Source organism: Pogoniulus pusillus, chromosome 35 (assembly GCF_015220805.1).
Source record: "Pogoniulus pusillus isolate bPogPus1 chromosome 35, bPogPus1.pri, whole genome shotgun sequence".
Lineage (NCBI taxonomy): Eukaryota > Metazoa > Chordata > Aves > Piciformes > Lybiidae > Pogoniulus > Pogoniulus pusillus.
Genome location: NC_087298.1, coordinates 2677068 through 2691432, shown reverse-complemented (window position 1 = coordinate 2691432; position 14365 = coordinate 2677068). Strand labels below are relative to the sequence as shown.

General features: G+C 53.9%; 1 protein-coding gene and 1 long non-coding RNA gene across 15 annotated transcripts in view; one reads left to right on the top strand and one right to left on the bottom strand.

Annotated features, from left to right (window-relative positions):
* CACNA1B (calcium voltage-gated channel subunit alpha1 B) overlaps positions 1-5306 on the bottom strand; it is a 482132-nt gene extending 476826 nt beyond the window's left edge. For 13 of the 14 annotated variants that reach the window (XM_064171600.1, XM_064171605.1, XM_064171604.1 and 10 more), the window contains exons 1-2: positions 4588-5306; positions 1613-1719 (exon numbers count right to left, since the gene is read on the bottom strand). In XM_064171600.1, coding sequence (XP_064027670.1) covers positions 1613-1719; positions 4588-4846 — 366 coding nt within the window. In that variant the 5' untranslated portion in view covers positions 4847-5306. The remainder of the gene's footprint in view (positions 1-1612; positions 1720-4587) is intronic. The other variant, XM_064171601.1, reaches the window with a different exon arrangement.
* Positions 5307-5317: 11 nt separating this feature from the next.
* Positions 5318-6810, top strand: LOC135190330 (uncharacterized). The gene is made up of 2 exons (XR_010308481.1): positions 5318-5451; positions 6026-6810. It is a non-coding gene; the product is annotated as an uncharacterized LOC135190330 (long non-coding RNA).
* The last annotated feature ends 7555 nt before the right edge of the window (positions 6811-14365 follow it).

Genomic DNA, 14365 nt, shown 5'->3' with positions numbered 1-14365 from the left:
TAAATTGTTTTCCTCTGTAAAGTGATTTTTTTGGGGGAGGGGGGAGGAGGGAGGAGCAGAGAGGGGGAGGAGGGTTTTTTTTTGGGGGGGGGGGTGAAGGTTTGGCTTTTTGTTGTTGGTTTGGGTTTTCTTTTTTTCTGAAGGTGCAATGATCTAAACCCAAACTCTGCTTTGCAGGGTCCTTGATACCTGCTGTAGGGGGAAGAGCACTGAAAGATCATAGAATCATAAAATGATTTGGGTTGGAAGGGATCTTAAAGCTCATTCAGTTTCAACTCCCCTGCCCTGGGCAGGGACACCTATCACTAGCCCAAGCTGCTCAAGGCTCCATCCAACCTGGCTTTTAACACCTCCCTGGAGACAACATCCACATCTTCCCTGGGCAACCAGTTCCTGTCTCACCACTCTCCCTGCAAAGAATTTCTTCCTAATCTCCAGTCTAAATCTCCCTCTTCCAGCTTAAATCCATTTCCCCTCATCCTATCACTACAAGCCCCAATATACACAGACCTAAAAGTTTCCTCTGTTCTATCACTTGCTGGGAAAATATCACAGAGGTTCACTTGATTCTACAGATAACCCTGAGCATTTGGCTCTCCCTTATAGACAACCTAAGTTTGCTGCTCCAGGTCCTAAGTTTGCAAGCTCCAGGGAGTGATGAAGCATTCTTGTGAAGCTGGGACTGGGGAGAATCATAGAATCAGTCAGGGTTGGAAGGGACCACAAGGAGCAGCCAGTTCCAAGCCCCCTGCCATGCCCAGGGACACCCTACCCTAGAGCAGGCTGCACACAGCCTCAGCCAGCCTGGCCTCAAACACCTCCAGCCATGGGGCCTCAACCACCTCCCTGGGCAACCCATTCCAGCCTCTCACCACTCTCCTGCTCAGCAACTTCCTCCTCACCTCCAGCCTCACTCTCCCCACCTCCAGCTTTGCTCCATTCCCCCCACTCCTGCCACTCCCTCACACCCTCAAAAGTCCCTCCCCAGCTTTTTTGGAGCCCCCTGCAGATGCTGGCAGGCCACAAGAAGGTCCCCTGGGAGCCTCATCTGCTCCAGCCTGCACAGTCCCAACTCTTTCAGTCTGTGCTCACAGCAGAGCTGCTGCAGTCCTCTCAGCATCCTCCTGGCCCTGCTCTGGACACTCTCCAGCATCTCCACAGCCCTCTTGTCCCAGGGGCTCCAGAGCTGGATGCAGGACTCCAGGTGGGCTCTCAGCAGAGCAGAGCAGAGGGGGAGAATCCCCTCCCTGGCCCTGCTGGCCACACTGCTGCTGCTGCAGCCCAGGCTCTGCTTGGCTTTCTGGGCTGCAAGTGCACACTGCTGGCTCCTGTTGAGCTTCTCCTCCAGCAGCACCCCCAAGTCCCTCTCCTCAGAGCTGCTCTCCAGCCTGGCACTGCCCAGCCTGCAGCTGTGGCATTGTGTGTATTTCTTGTGTATTTGAGGTTAGAGTCAGACTTGTTGCCACTGACTTATTTTTCCTGGCTGCCAAGTCAATGCCCATTTGTGGGTCTTGGAAGTAGACACAAGCCCTGGTGACACCAGCTGGCTGGCTGCTTTTGGTGTTAGATCAGAAAGGGGAGGGGGGGAAGTCAAGACATTTACACAACTCACCAGTCTCTCTGACATCGGCGTCTTGTCTCCATCCGGCAAATGCTGCTCCAGAGCCAGCACAATACAATTGGCTATGATTGTAGCTAAAATCATGTATTCAAATGGAGTGGGCACCAGGAGTTAAGGAAGATGCTAGACAACACAAGGAGAGCCTCATCCCAATCCCATCTCTACCTACATTAGTTGAGCCTTCTAAGGTCTTTTCCAAAGACATTCTGTCTCCTTGGCTTGCTCTGTTCTTTCTGAGCTGCCTTTGGAAGGAAAGGAGGGGAATTGTCTCTCTTCTCAGAGAGAGTTGGTGACTTACACAGGGTCTGAGCTGCTCAAGGAGGTGGGGAGCAAGAAAACAAAAGGTGCAAAAGAAAGAATAAAACCCTAATTATTACTATTATTATTAAATGAGAACAATAAGCTAAACTGCCCTAAACCAGAAGATATGGCTGAATGGCATCTGCTGAACTGTGCTTCAGAATTTCCCTTACAGCATAGGTAAGCAATGGGCTAGAAAAGTTGGGTTTAGAACATCCAAACCGTGAGCTGCTTCTGGACCACAATGCCTGCCCCTAGGGAGAATGATCAATTCTATTCTCACAGCTCCCTGCCCGGCTGTGTAGGGGCAGCAACCCTCGGGACAGAGACAAACCTGCCGCTAGGTATCCTTTTCGTCTCCCTGCTGTCTCCTGCTCTCAGCGCTGCCAAGCCCCTGCGCTCCCAGGGCGGAGCCAGCTGGCGGGTGGCAGTGGGGCCGCAGGGCGGGGGACAGCGCTGCTCAGCGCCGCGGAAGGGTCTGCCTGGCATCCTGGGGTCTCGGCTCAGCACCCTGGGCATCAAAATCCCCTCAGTGCCGCAAGAGGAGTGGACTAAGTACCGCAGACAACTCAACTCAGCACCGCGGATGGCTCTGCTCGGCTCCGCTCAGCACCGCGGACAGCGGCAGCCCCGCGGTGGGGACAGGCCGGTGGCGCTGCTGGAAGGAGGAGATCTGGCGATGCTGAAGGGATGGGACCCCCCTCACAGTGCTGAAAGGATGGGACCCCCCTCACACTGCTGAAGGGATGGGACCCCCCTCACACTGCTGAAGGGATGGGATCCCCCTCACACTGCTGAAAGGATGGGACCCCCCTCACACTGCTGAAGGGATGGGACCCCCTCACACTGCTGAAGGGATGGGACCCCCTCACACTGCTGAAGGGATGGGACCCCCTCACACTGCTGAAGGGATGGGACCCTCTCACACTGCTGAAGGGATGGGACCCCCTCACACTGCTGAAGGGATGGGACCCTCTCACACTGCTGAAGGGATGGGCCCCCCCTCACACTGCTGAAGGGATGGGACCCCCTCACACTGCTGAAGGGATGGGACCCCCTCACACTGCTGAAAGGATGGGACCCCCCCACACACTGCTGAAAGGATGGGACCCCCTCTCACGCTGCTGAAGGGATGGGGCCCCCCCTCACACTGCTAAAAGGATAGGACCCCCCCCCTCACACTGGTGTGAAAGGATGAGATCCCCTCACATTGCTAAAGGGATGGGATCCCCTCACACTATTGAAAGGATGAGACTCCCTCACACTGCTGAAGGGATGGGTCCCCTCCACACGCTTCAAGAGCCAGACACAGACAAGTCACCCAAGAGGCAGGGGAGGACAGACTGTGCCTGGCCTTGCCAGGAATGTGGTGCTCTGACTTCAGGGATTGTTTATTCCGAGTTGATTGCAGGGAAGCAGAAATGGCTGAGGAAGTGCAGCAATCCCTGAGATGCTATGACATGGGCAGGAAGATCAATGAGTATGTGTCTGCATGTCTGAGTGTTCAGGGGTAAGGGAAGTGCCTGCACTCCACTGGTGGTTGTTTTTTTCTTTCCTGTTAGCCCCTCAGGAAGTGAAAACTGGGGAAGGCTGAAGAGGACTGGCCTCTGGCAGCTGAAAGTGTTGCTAGGAAGCTGGGAGGAGGCCTTGCTGCTATTAGCTGAGGATTAAGAGGTGTGTGAGATCAAATGAAAAGAAAACAACCTGCTCCCTTGAGATCACCAATGCAACATACACACACACACACACACACACAGTATCTACACTCTGGTAATCTCAAACAAGCTTCTTCCCTTGTCTCCTGGCTTACAACCCCACTGTGTGCATCATCACAAGCAAAGCCACCTTCCGAGGAAGAGCTCTGCAGCTTAGTTGGTCTGGGAGCTGCTTCTGAGGCAGGAAGCATCTGCCCCTTCCCCAGCAGAGCAGATGATCCTGGTCTCCACTTACTGCCTCTCCCTGTCAGAAATCTTTCCTAGATTATTTTTCTTCCCTTCTTTTTATTTTTGGTTTAGTACAGCCTAAGCTTAGGCTGCTCACCCAACCTGAGAGACAAGATTCATCTTGAGTCTAATGGGTTCAGAAGGTGATGCACTAAAAACCTGGCTGCAATGGTTCTGTTAGTGGGCTTTGCAAGGTACCTTGGCTATCAACATCCTTACTGTTGATGCAGCTTCAATGTTAAGGTGTCACCATTTTTATCTCACCATCCTCCTTCTCTTCAGAGTGAGACAGAAGAGTTGAAAGGCTTTAAGATGGAAAGGCAAACGAGGGTTCATTAGCATGGCTCCCACAGACCCCTCTGCTTTCGGCTGACATCGTAGGCAATGTAAATCTCTCCAACCGCACATCTGACACCTAAACACAGAGTGACAGGCACGTATGTCTCGCACACACCCCTGCCACAGTCGCGGCGCACTCCACCGTCCCCACCGAAGCGGCTCCGGCTGCCACCCAGCCAGACGGCCGTGCATGATGTCGGACACACGGCTCCATGTCACACACACCCATCACACACCCCGGATCGCACACGCACGTCTGCATTAGCACCAGCCACTCAGCCTTAGCTGCCATGGGGGGAGGGGGGGGGAAATCTCATCCTTCCACCAGCCTCCCCCCTCCCCATCTTCCCCGCCGTGCCCACACAGCCTCCCTGAAAGGATATGGCCATTCTGTTATTCTCTTGGCGTATTTCCGTATAACATTATCTTCACTGAAGATGAAGAGGGATCTGTTGACTGTGAAGCAGTTCTGTTTGACAGGGATGGGGTTGTAGAGAGCCATAGTCCTGGCCCTCTGAGCCATCGACTGCTTATACATCCTCTGGCCGGCCTGGGGGCCACCTTGCCGGCTGCTCCCTCTTCCAGCCCCGGCCGGCCCTCCACCTCCATAGCGGGTGGGCAGCTCATCCCCAAACCGAGCCATCCTCGCAGAGCACGGAGCCGGGCGCTACAATCCAAACTGGCAGCCGAGGCGAGAGGAAGACGCATCACAGCGCGCAGCACTTCTCCTCCCTCCGGCGGCTTCGCTGGCGGGGTCGGGATGGATCGCAGCAAAAGATTGAGATGGGTTTAAAAATAAAATAAAAAAGGAATATCTCTTTCCCTTCCTCCACCCCCTCCTCTTCCCCACCGCCCTGGCTGCCCGGGGAGGAGGAGGAAGGCTCCGGGGCTCGGCTCACCTCCCCGCACAGGTGCCGTTTCTCCGGCCCGACCTCATGGCCGGAGGCTGCGGGGAGCGGTGGTGGTCGGCAGGTCCCTTCGGCGGTGACAGGCAGGGCTCTGGGCTGAGAAGGGGCTGCGCTGCTGCCGTGCCCGCCGCCGGAACGCTTCGCCGTGCCCAGCCCAGTTCAGCCCAGCCCGGCTCCGTCTCCAGCTCCGGCCCGGCCCCGCCGCATGTGATGCCCGGAGCCAATCGGCCGCCGCGGCTCCGCCCGCTCCAGTCACCGGCACCGGGGGGCGGGCAGGGACGGAGAGAGGCAGTGAGGGAGGGATGGAATCGGCCCGGCCCGGGCGCCGCCGCCCACCCCGGTAAATACGGCAGAGCCGCGGCCACTCCCCGAGCCGGCGGGGAAGGAGGGATCGACCCTCCCGCCCCTTGCGCAGGGCTCCGTGGGTGCGCAAAGCCCCGCTCTGGGGTGGGGAGGTTGCCGCCGGCCTTTTTTTGGGGAGGGTGAGAGCAGACGAGGCGGCCCCCGCGCCTGCGCGCAGCTGGCCAGATGTGCAGTGCCCAGCTGCTGCACCCATGGGTGCTTCCATCGGCGGCGGGAGGGGAGCGGGCACGGGCAGCGCTGGGCGTCGGATCTGCCATCACCCCACCCTCCCGAGGCTGTGCCATCCGGAGCCCCAGGGGAGGCTGGGAGGCAATGGGGGTGGGTGGGGGCGGTGTGAAATGGGAGTGCAAGGTGGGGGGGAGCTGGGGGTGCGGGGCAAAGGGTGGTGCTCCCTTCAGATCCTGCTCCTGGGGGTTCAGCGCCGTTTCAGGGCCAGCCGGGGGCGGCGCGGGGGGGATAAGGTGGTGCAGGGCTGTGCGCGTTCGCATCGGAGAGCTGCGCCCTTCTGGACAACTTACTTTGTTTCTCCTTGGTTTGAATGACTCCTGCAGAGCACTGGATACCTTTAATCCCGTATTTATGGATGAAATCCTTTAATCCTGTTTATTCCAACACCCTCTGTTGCTCCCAGCCACCACAAGTCAGAACGTTTAACTCCTCCTTGTTCCCGGAGCTCTTTGCCTCAACAGCCACTGCGGTAGCTGCCGGGGATCTGCTTTTGCTTTTTTGGCTAAATCTGAGAGACAAGCTCTTAACTTTTAGAACGGACCCTCCGGAGAAGTCAGGGCTGCCAGCTGGGGGACATTTTCACTGCCCCCACAGCGAGGAAACCCTGGACTCTGCTGCTAATGTGTTTTTTTGCCTTAGTCATCCAAGCTGTCTCAGTTCGAAACCAACCCACCAACTAGGCAAGTCTGCAGCAATAACATCTGCTGGCTTCAGGAGATGACAAGAGGGCTGGCAACAGCCACGCATGGCACAGAGGAGGGCTAGCAATAGCCAAAGGGTGACTCTCTGGAAGAAACACGCATCTTACCCCGGGGTTTGGTGTCTGAAGGGCTTTCTCTCACTGCAGCAGAGCCAGAAGGCACCCTCAGAGGAAGCACTGGTGAGCTAGGAGCCCCAAGAACTTGCTCTTCAGGGAAGTGCATCCCATCCTGCTGCCTCACAGTAACAGCCAGCACCCTGCCGTGGGCATGGCCACCGAGTTTCTGCAAGCCCCGGGGACCAGCAGAAGGAGAAGTTCCAACCTGTAGGTTTCTTTCCCTTGCATGTGCTGAGACTGTGATAAAAGAGGACTGTTCCCAGCCTCGGTTTGGGTAATTTGCAGATTAAACTGAATGTTGGAGTCTTTGGGAAAAGCTTTGCCTGGAGAAGGAACCTGAAGTCTTTGGGAGATGAGCCCTCATGCTTTAGCTGCCACCAGGTTGCTCCAGCTCTCACTGGCTCAGGATCCCTGTTACACTTAAACAGACCCTGGGAAGAGAGGAAAATTAATTTCCTCCTATGAGCTTTTACCCCCCCAGCACTGCTGAGCTGATCCACACCACCAGGTCATCAAGGGAAGTTAATTTCATGGAGGGTGCAGTGAGCTCTGAGCTCACAGGCTGAACACGGCCAGAAAATGCTCTTTTCTCTTTAAAGTTTCCCCTAAAACCATTTTAATTTTCATCCCCACTACATTTTCCTATAATGAATTTAGCTTTTCATCTGAAAACCAAGCTTCCCACAGCTGATTTATTTAGTTGTCTGATTTTTTTTCCACTTCTCTGCTTCTGGTCACTAAATCTAATACATGCTGCAGTCTCATGTTTTGTAGTGGAAAGATGTGGCTCTTTTTAGCAGAAGCCACTAGAAGAGGAAATGATAGGTTTTAATAATCCCCCCCACACCTCTTCTGATGGAAATCTGAGCCTGGAAAAGAAGAATTACATTGATTTACACAATTCTTCGTGCTTAAAAGGGGCAGGAGGGGACAGGGAGGGGGCTGTGTGTGACACAACAGCTTCAAAAAGTCCCCCAAATGTGCTGTCTTTACCTGATAGTGAGAATCAGGTAAAACTCTGCCCCCTCCCTGCCCAGTTCCCTTTTTGCAAGTGATAGGACAAGGAGGAGAGCTGGAAGAGGGGAGATTTAGGCTGGATGTTAGGGCAAAATTCATTCCAGTGAGGGTGCTGAGACACTGGCACAGGTTGCCCAAGGAGGTTGTGGCTGCTCCCTCCCTAGAGGTGCTCAAGGCCAGGCTGGAGGAAGCTTTGAGCAACCTGGGCTAGTGGGAAGCATCTCTGCCCCGTGACAGAGGGTTGGAACCGGATGATCTTTAAAGGTCCTTTCCAACCCAAACCATTCTGTGATTCTCTCCTCCCAGAGCCACCAAACCATCCTGCCTCTTCCAGGAACAAACTCCCCACGGCGCAGCACTGCAGTGAAGTCAGCAGCCGGGGTGGTGGGGGTGTTTGTGACAGCACGAAAGCGCTGCCAGCGTGGCGTGGGGATGTTCTAGCAAACCACAGCTCGCCCTCCTCTCAATCTGCATGCTCAGGGCTGGTCTCTTTCTGCTTTTGCTTTTTCACACCATAGGGAAGATCAGACAGATCTTAAGCACTGAAAGCCTTAAAGACAAGAAGAAGATTGCAGTTGCAAGGATTATTTGGCTTCGAGAAGGGATGCATCAGGATTTAGTCAGGCTTTTTAAGATTAGGGGAAGAGCAGGGGAGTTAAAAGAAAGCCTAATAATAACAATAATAATAATAATCATCATTATTGTTATTATGCAGGGGCAGACAAGCAGGTCAGATGACTGTAATCTGCCACCACAGCAGAGCAAAGAGTATTGCATGACAAAACCAAGACAGATTTGGTCACCAAAGGCAGAGGTGAGCACATCGTGCTGCTCTCCAGCACTGGCTGGCTTGGCTTTGGCAAGGAACCTTCTTCCTCCCTGCACAGCTTTGCCAGGCAACCAAGCATGTCCCTGGACTTTCACCTCTATCCCAAGCCTGAGGCAGGTGACTGGGTTTAATGGAGCAGCACTTCCATCTGGAAAGCCAAAGCCAGCCTTGATGAGACGAGGCAGTGAAAATGGTCCAATATTGCAGGTCTGTGCGTGTCAGATGACTGAAACACTTGGACCATGGCAAGCACTGGGGGCATTATTTATTTGTCCTGGCAAAGCAGCTCACAGGGACTCCTGGGACAGTTTGAATCCACCCCTGGGGTGCTTTCTGGCTAAACCACATAGAACTGGATTTTCAGCTTGCTCTGCTGCAGAGATAGGAGCACGCAAGACCTATATGAGGGATGATGGCTAAAATTTAGCAACATGACTCCAACATCCCCCCCCAAGCTGTTACCCCTCACTGAGCAGGTTAGGAGGGACACCTTTGCAGAAACATCAGCAGGAAAGTAAAGAATGTCTTCCTTTAAGAGAGGAAGGGACACATACCATCTTCTGACTCCCTGGGGTCCTTCTCTATGCCTTCAGCAGCTTGGTCAACATCTTGAGGGAAGGTCAAGGTTTGCTGGCATGCCTTGTGTCCAGCTGAGCTCAGGGGGTGTAGAACAGTGGGCAGGCTGGTATTGCCTCTCAAAGCTGGCAGGGTTGAAGAAGAGAGAAGTCACTTCACAGAATCACAGAATCAAATGTGTTGGAAAAGACATTCAAGATCATCAAGTCAAACCTATCACCTTCTAATTAACTAACCCATGGCACTAAGTGCCTCATCCAAACTCCTTTTAAACAACTCCAGGGATAGGGACTCCACCACCTCTCTGGGCAGCCCATTCCAATACTAATCTCTCTTGTAAGGAAGAATTTCTTCCTAACATCAAGCCTGAACACATCTGGCACAGCTTGAAGCTGTGTCTCCTTGTTCTGGTTGCCTGGGAGAAGTACCCAACCCCTGGCACTGCTCAGGCCACACCTTGAGTGCTGTGTCCAGTTCTGGCCTCCTCAAGTCAAGAGAGCTGTTGAGGTGCTGGAAGGTGTCCAGAGAAGGGCAGCAAGGCTGGGGAGGGGCCTGGAGCAGAGCCCTGTGAGGAGAGGCTGAGGGAGCTGGGGGTGTGCAGCCTGCAGCAGAGGAGGCTCAGGGCAGAGCTCATTGCTGCGTGCAGCTACCTGGAGGGAGGCTGTAGCCAGGTGGGGTTGGGCTCTGCTGCCAGGCAAGCAGCAACAGAAGGGGACACAGCCTCAAGCTGTTCCAGGGCAGGTCTCGGCTGGATGTTGTTAGGAAGTTGTTGTCAGAGAGAGTGATTGGCATTGGAATGGGCTGCCCAGGGAGGTGGTGGAGTCATCGTCCCTGGAGGTATCACACAGTATCAAGCCTGGCTGGGGCACTTAGTGCCATGGTCTGGTTGGTTGGGCAGGGTTTGGTGCTAGGTTGGGCTGGCTGAGCTTGGAGCTCTCTTCCAACCTGGCTGATTCTATGATCCTACATCACCTGTTTGACAATGAGGGTGGTTTCCAGGTTGTCCAGAGAGGCAGTAAAAGCCTCATCCCTGGAACCATTTCAGGTGAGGTTGTTTGGGGCTCTGAGCAATTTGTTCTAGTTGCAGATGTCCCTGCTGACTATAGGAGGCTTGGACTAGGTGACCTTTAAAGATCCTTTCCAACCTAAAGAATTCAGTGATTCTACAATTTCTAGGACCCTTTTCTACACCATTGGTCTCCAAGACTGACCAACCAGCAGGGAAAGGCAACAAGCTCACAACTTCTCTTCCATTGCTTTGGCTCTCAATTCAACTGATGCCTTGATCACCAGAGAGGGGAATTTGATGAGCCTTAGCCTGTCTTTCAGGACATATCTGTCTGCAGTACAAATATTATGAGACATCTAATCCTCCTTAAGATTCAGTTCTGCCCTCTGCTTAAGCTCCTCTGAAAATCTGCCTAGATGCTTCTCAACATTTAGATGTCAAAACATCTTCTCAAATCTGCCTTTAGACAAACTAATGTCTGCGTGAGCACCGCTCTGACAATCCGAGAGCGAGGAGCACCGCAAGAGCCAGGACAGAGCCAATGGCATCCTGGCCTGCATCAGGAGCAGTGTGGCCAGTAGGACAAGGGAGGTTCTTCTGCCCCTGTACTCAGCACTGGTCAGGCCACACCTTGAGTACTGTGTCCAGTTCTGGGCCCCTCAATTCAAGAAAGATATTGAGGTGATGGAACATGTCCAGAGAAGGGCAACAAAGCTGGTGAGGGGCCTGGAGCACAAAGCCTATGAGAAGAGGCTGAGGGAGCTGGGCCTGTTTAGCCTGGAGAAGAGGAGGCTCAGGGGTGATCTTATTACTGTCTACAACTACCTGAAGGGGCATTGTAGCCAGGTGGGGGGTGGCCTCTTCTCCCAGGCACCCAGCAATAGAACAAGGGGACACAGTCTCAAGTTGTGCCAGGGTAGGTCTAGGCTGGATGTTAGGAAGAAGTTCTTCACAGAGAGAGTGATTGGCATTGGAATGGGCTGCCCAGGGAGGTGGTGGAGGCACCGTCCCTGGGGGTCTTCAAGAAAAGCCTGGCTGAGGCACTTAGTGCCATGGTCTGGTTGATTGGATAGGGCTGGGTGCTAGGTTGGACTGGATGATCTTGGAGGTCTCTTCCAACCTGGTTGATTCTATGATTCTATGATTCTATAATACTCTACTGGTCCACATCAGGAGCTGGATGGGTTGGCACTGGAGAGTCAGAGAAGCTTGAGAGTTCCATCAGCCACTCAGCCAAAAGTTAATGCCAGCTGCAGATAGGCTGCTCCCAGCTTCCTCTCCAGCTAAACCCCAGCGGTGTCTGCGCTTGTCCCCCGCAGACGGCTGCTGTGCATTATGCAAAGCTGCCGGCACGTCAGGTGTGTGTCACATCACCCCGCAGGAGCAGTCACACTTTGCCTGGGTTATTTTCAGCATTAGCATTAAGCACAGATAGATCAAGGGCCAAGAGCTTGTCATCCTCTCAGCGATGGGCAAACGAAGCTCTTCAGGCATAAAGAGACAAAGCGCAGGGAGGTGGCGGCACAGAGCAATGGCTCCATGCTAACGGCTGCTGTGATGTCACTAGTGGTGTCCCTCAGGGATCTGTGCTGGGCCCCATCCTCTTTAACAGCTTCATAGATGATCTGGATGAGGGCATGGAGTCAGTCATCAGCAAGTTTGCAGATGACACCAAGCTGGGGGCAGATGTGGCTGGGTTGGAGGGCAGAAGGGCTCTGCAGCAGGACCTTGACCGCCTGCACAGATGGGCAGAGTCCAAGGGGATGGGGTTCAATAGCTCCACGTGCAGGGTGCTGCACTTTGGCCACAGCAACCCCATGCAGAGATACAGGCTGGGGTCGGAGTGGCTGAGAGCAGCCAGACAGAGAGGGATCTGGGGGTGCTGATTGATACCTGCCTGAACATGAGCCAGCAGTGTGCCCAGGTGGCCAAGAGAGCCAGTGGCATCCTGGCCTGCATCAGCAATGGTGTGGCCAGCAGGAGCAGGGAGGTCATTCTGCCCCTGTACTCTGCACTGGTTAGACCTCACCTTGAGTGCTGTGTTCAGTTCTGGGCCCCCCAGTTTAGGAGGGACATTGAGATGCTTGAGCGTGTCCAGAGAAGGGCAACGAGGCTGGGGAGAGGCCTTGAGCACAGCCCTACGAGGAGAGGCTGAGGGAGCTGGGATTGGTTAGCCTGGAGAAGAGGAGGCTCAGGGGAGACCTTATTGCTGTCTGCAACTACCTGAGGGGTGGTTGTGGCCAGGAGGAGGTTGCTCTCTTCTCTCAGGTGGCCAGCACCAGAACAAGAGGACACAGCCTCAGGCTGTGCCAGGGGAGATTTAGGCTGGAGGTGAGGAGAAAGTTCTTCCCTGAGAGAGTCATTGGACACTGGAATGGGCTGCCCGGGGAGGTGGTGGAGTCGCCGTCCCTGGAGCTGTTCAAGGCAGGACTGGACGTGGCACTTGGTGCCATGGTCTGGCCCTGAGCTCTGTGGTAAAGGGTTGGACTTGATGATCTGTGAGGTCTCTTCCAACCCTGATAATACTGTGAGACTGTGATACTGTGATGTGGCTTGAGGTGCCCAATGGCAAGGTGCAGGAGGGTTCAGATTCCCAAGGCCCCCTAAGATCTTGAATAATCATCCTCAGCTCTATGAAAAAGCACCTCTGAGTGCTAGTGAGCACCAAGCTAAGCAGGAACCAGCAGTGTGGTATCTCTGGGTGCATTAAGAACAAGTGTTCACCTCCCACTCTACTCTGCCCTAGTGAGGCCACATCTGGAGTCTTGTGTCTGGTTCTGGGCTCCCCAGTTCAGGAGAGGCAGGGAACTACTGGAGAGAGTCCAGTGGAGGCTATAAAGATGCTAAGAAGCCTGAAGAATCTCTATGAGAAGGAAAGGCTGAGAGAGCTGAGGTTGTTTAGTCTGCAGAAGAGCAGCTCCAAAGGGGATCTGATCTGTGCTCAGCAAGAGCTAGAGGGTGAGGGGAAGCAGACGGAGCCAGACTCACAGTGGTGCCCAGTGACAGGACAAGGAGAAACAAGCACAAAATGGAACTCAGGAGCTTCCATCTGAATAGGAGGGGAAATTTCTTTGGTGTGAGGGTGATGGAGCCCTGGAGCAGGCTGCCCAGAGAGACTGTGGAGTCTCCTTTCCTGGAGACCTTCAAGAGCTATCTGGCTGTGTTCCTGTGTGACCTGCCCTAGGTGACCCTGCTTTGGCAGGGGGGAGTTGTGCTCAGTGATCTTCAGAGGTCTCTTCCAACCCCTGCCATTCTGTGATCCTGGAATGCTCTTTCCCCTGCAGAGTGCTCAGCTCAGCACAGCTTCCAAGCCACTCAGGACCTCCCATCTACCTAATGCATAAATCTAAGAGACAGACTGAAGGTCTGATGAAGCACTCAATGAGCTATAGTTAATGGGTGCATGTGCTGTTACTTTGTCTAGGACCAGACCAGGAGCCATGAAGCACACAAGAATAATAGGAATTAAAGCCAGCAACACACACTCCACAGCATTCCAAGATCCACAAGGTTAATGCACACAGAAAAGGGAGCAACACAATAAAAAGCTCTGGAGCTGCAGATTAACTTTCCCTTCTCACAACCTATTACTATTATTAAGGAAGATATTGAAAGGCAGAAACAGGAGCCAGATGCCCTACTTCCACCAGCGTGCACTGAGAGCTGGTCCTTGGGTTTGTTTAACTCCTTTTCAATACCTTCTCCATTATTTCCCACCACCCCTCCCCAACCTGCAGTGAAATGCAAATGCCAGCGCCACGGATAAGCAGCTTGAAAGCTGAATAATATCGACAGGCAGGGAATCCCCCAGGCTTAGGGGAGGTTGGTGCATTGTAAAGCAAGAAAACAAAACCAACACACCGCCCCGAAATGACTCCTTTGTGTCTGTTGGGCAGGCAGGGGACAGCCAAGCACCTGCACCAGGAGATAGCTCCATTTATCCTGCTGCACCTATTAGGCAGCCAATCCGTTGAGCTTGGGTGCTCATTGTTTATTCAGCTAATGGGGGGAAGCTGTGTCCACATTGGAGGGTGAGTTAAGTATTCAGCTATTTTACAAGGCACGGTTAAGTCGGTCAGCCTTAGCCTCGGTAATTAGGGCTTACTGTTTAATTAATCTCTCGTGGTCACACGCATGATGCAGCCATCTCTAGCAGGCTCTCTCTGCTGGCTGCCATGGGAGAGAGAGGGGAGGCTAAAGGAGGCAAAGGAGGAGTTAATCCTTTAAACACATCACTCGTCCCTGGTGCACGAACACTCCATGAAGTGTGTGTGGGAGGGGGGGGTGCTGCTTTCTTTCGCTGGAGGGAGGATATTTGGGTTAGGAGCCAGACAAAGCAATCAGGACATGCCCAGGAGACCTCTCACACCTCAGACCAGGGACAAAGCTAAACCCACAGGGATTTTCTCCTCCTA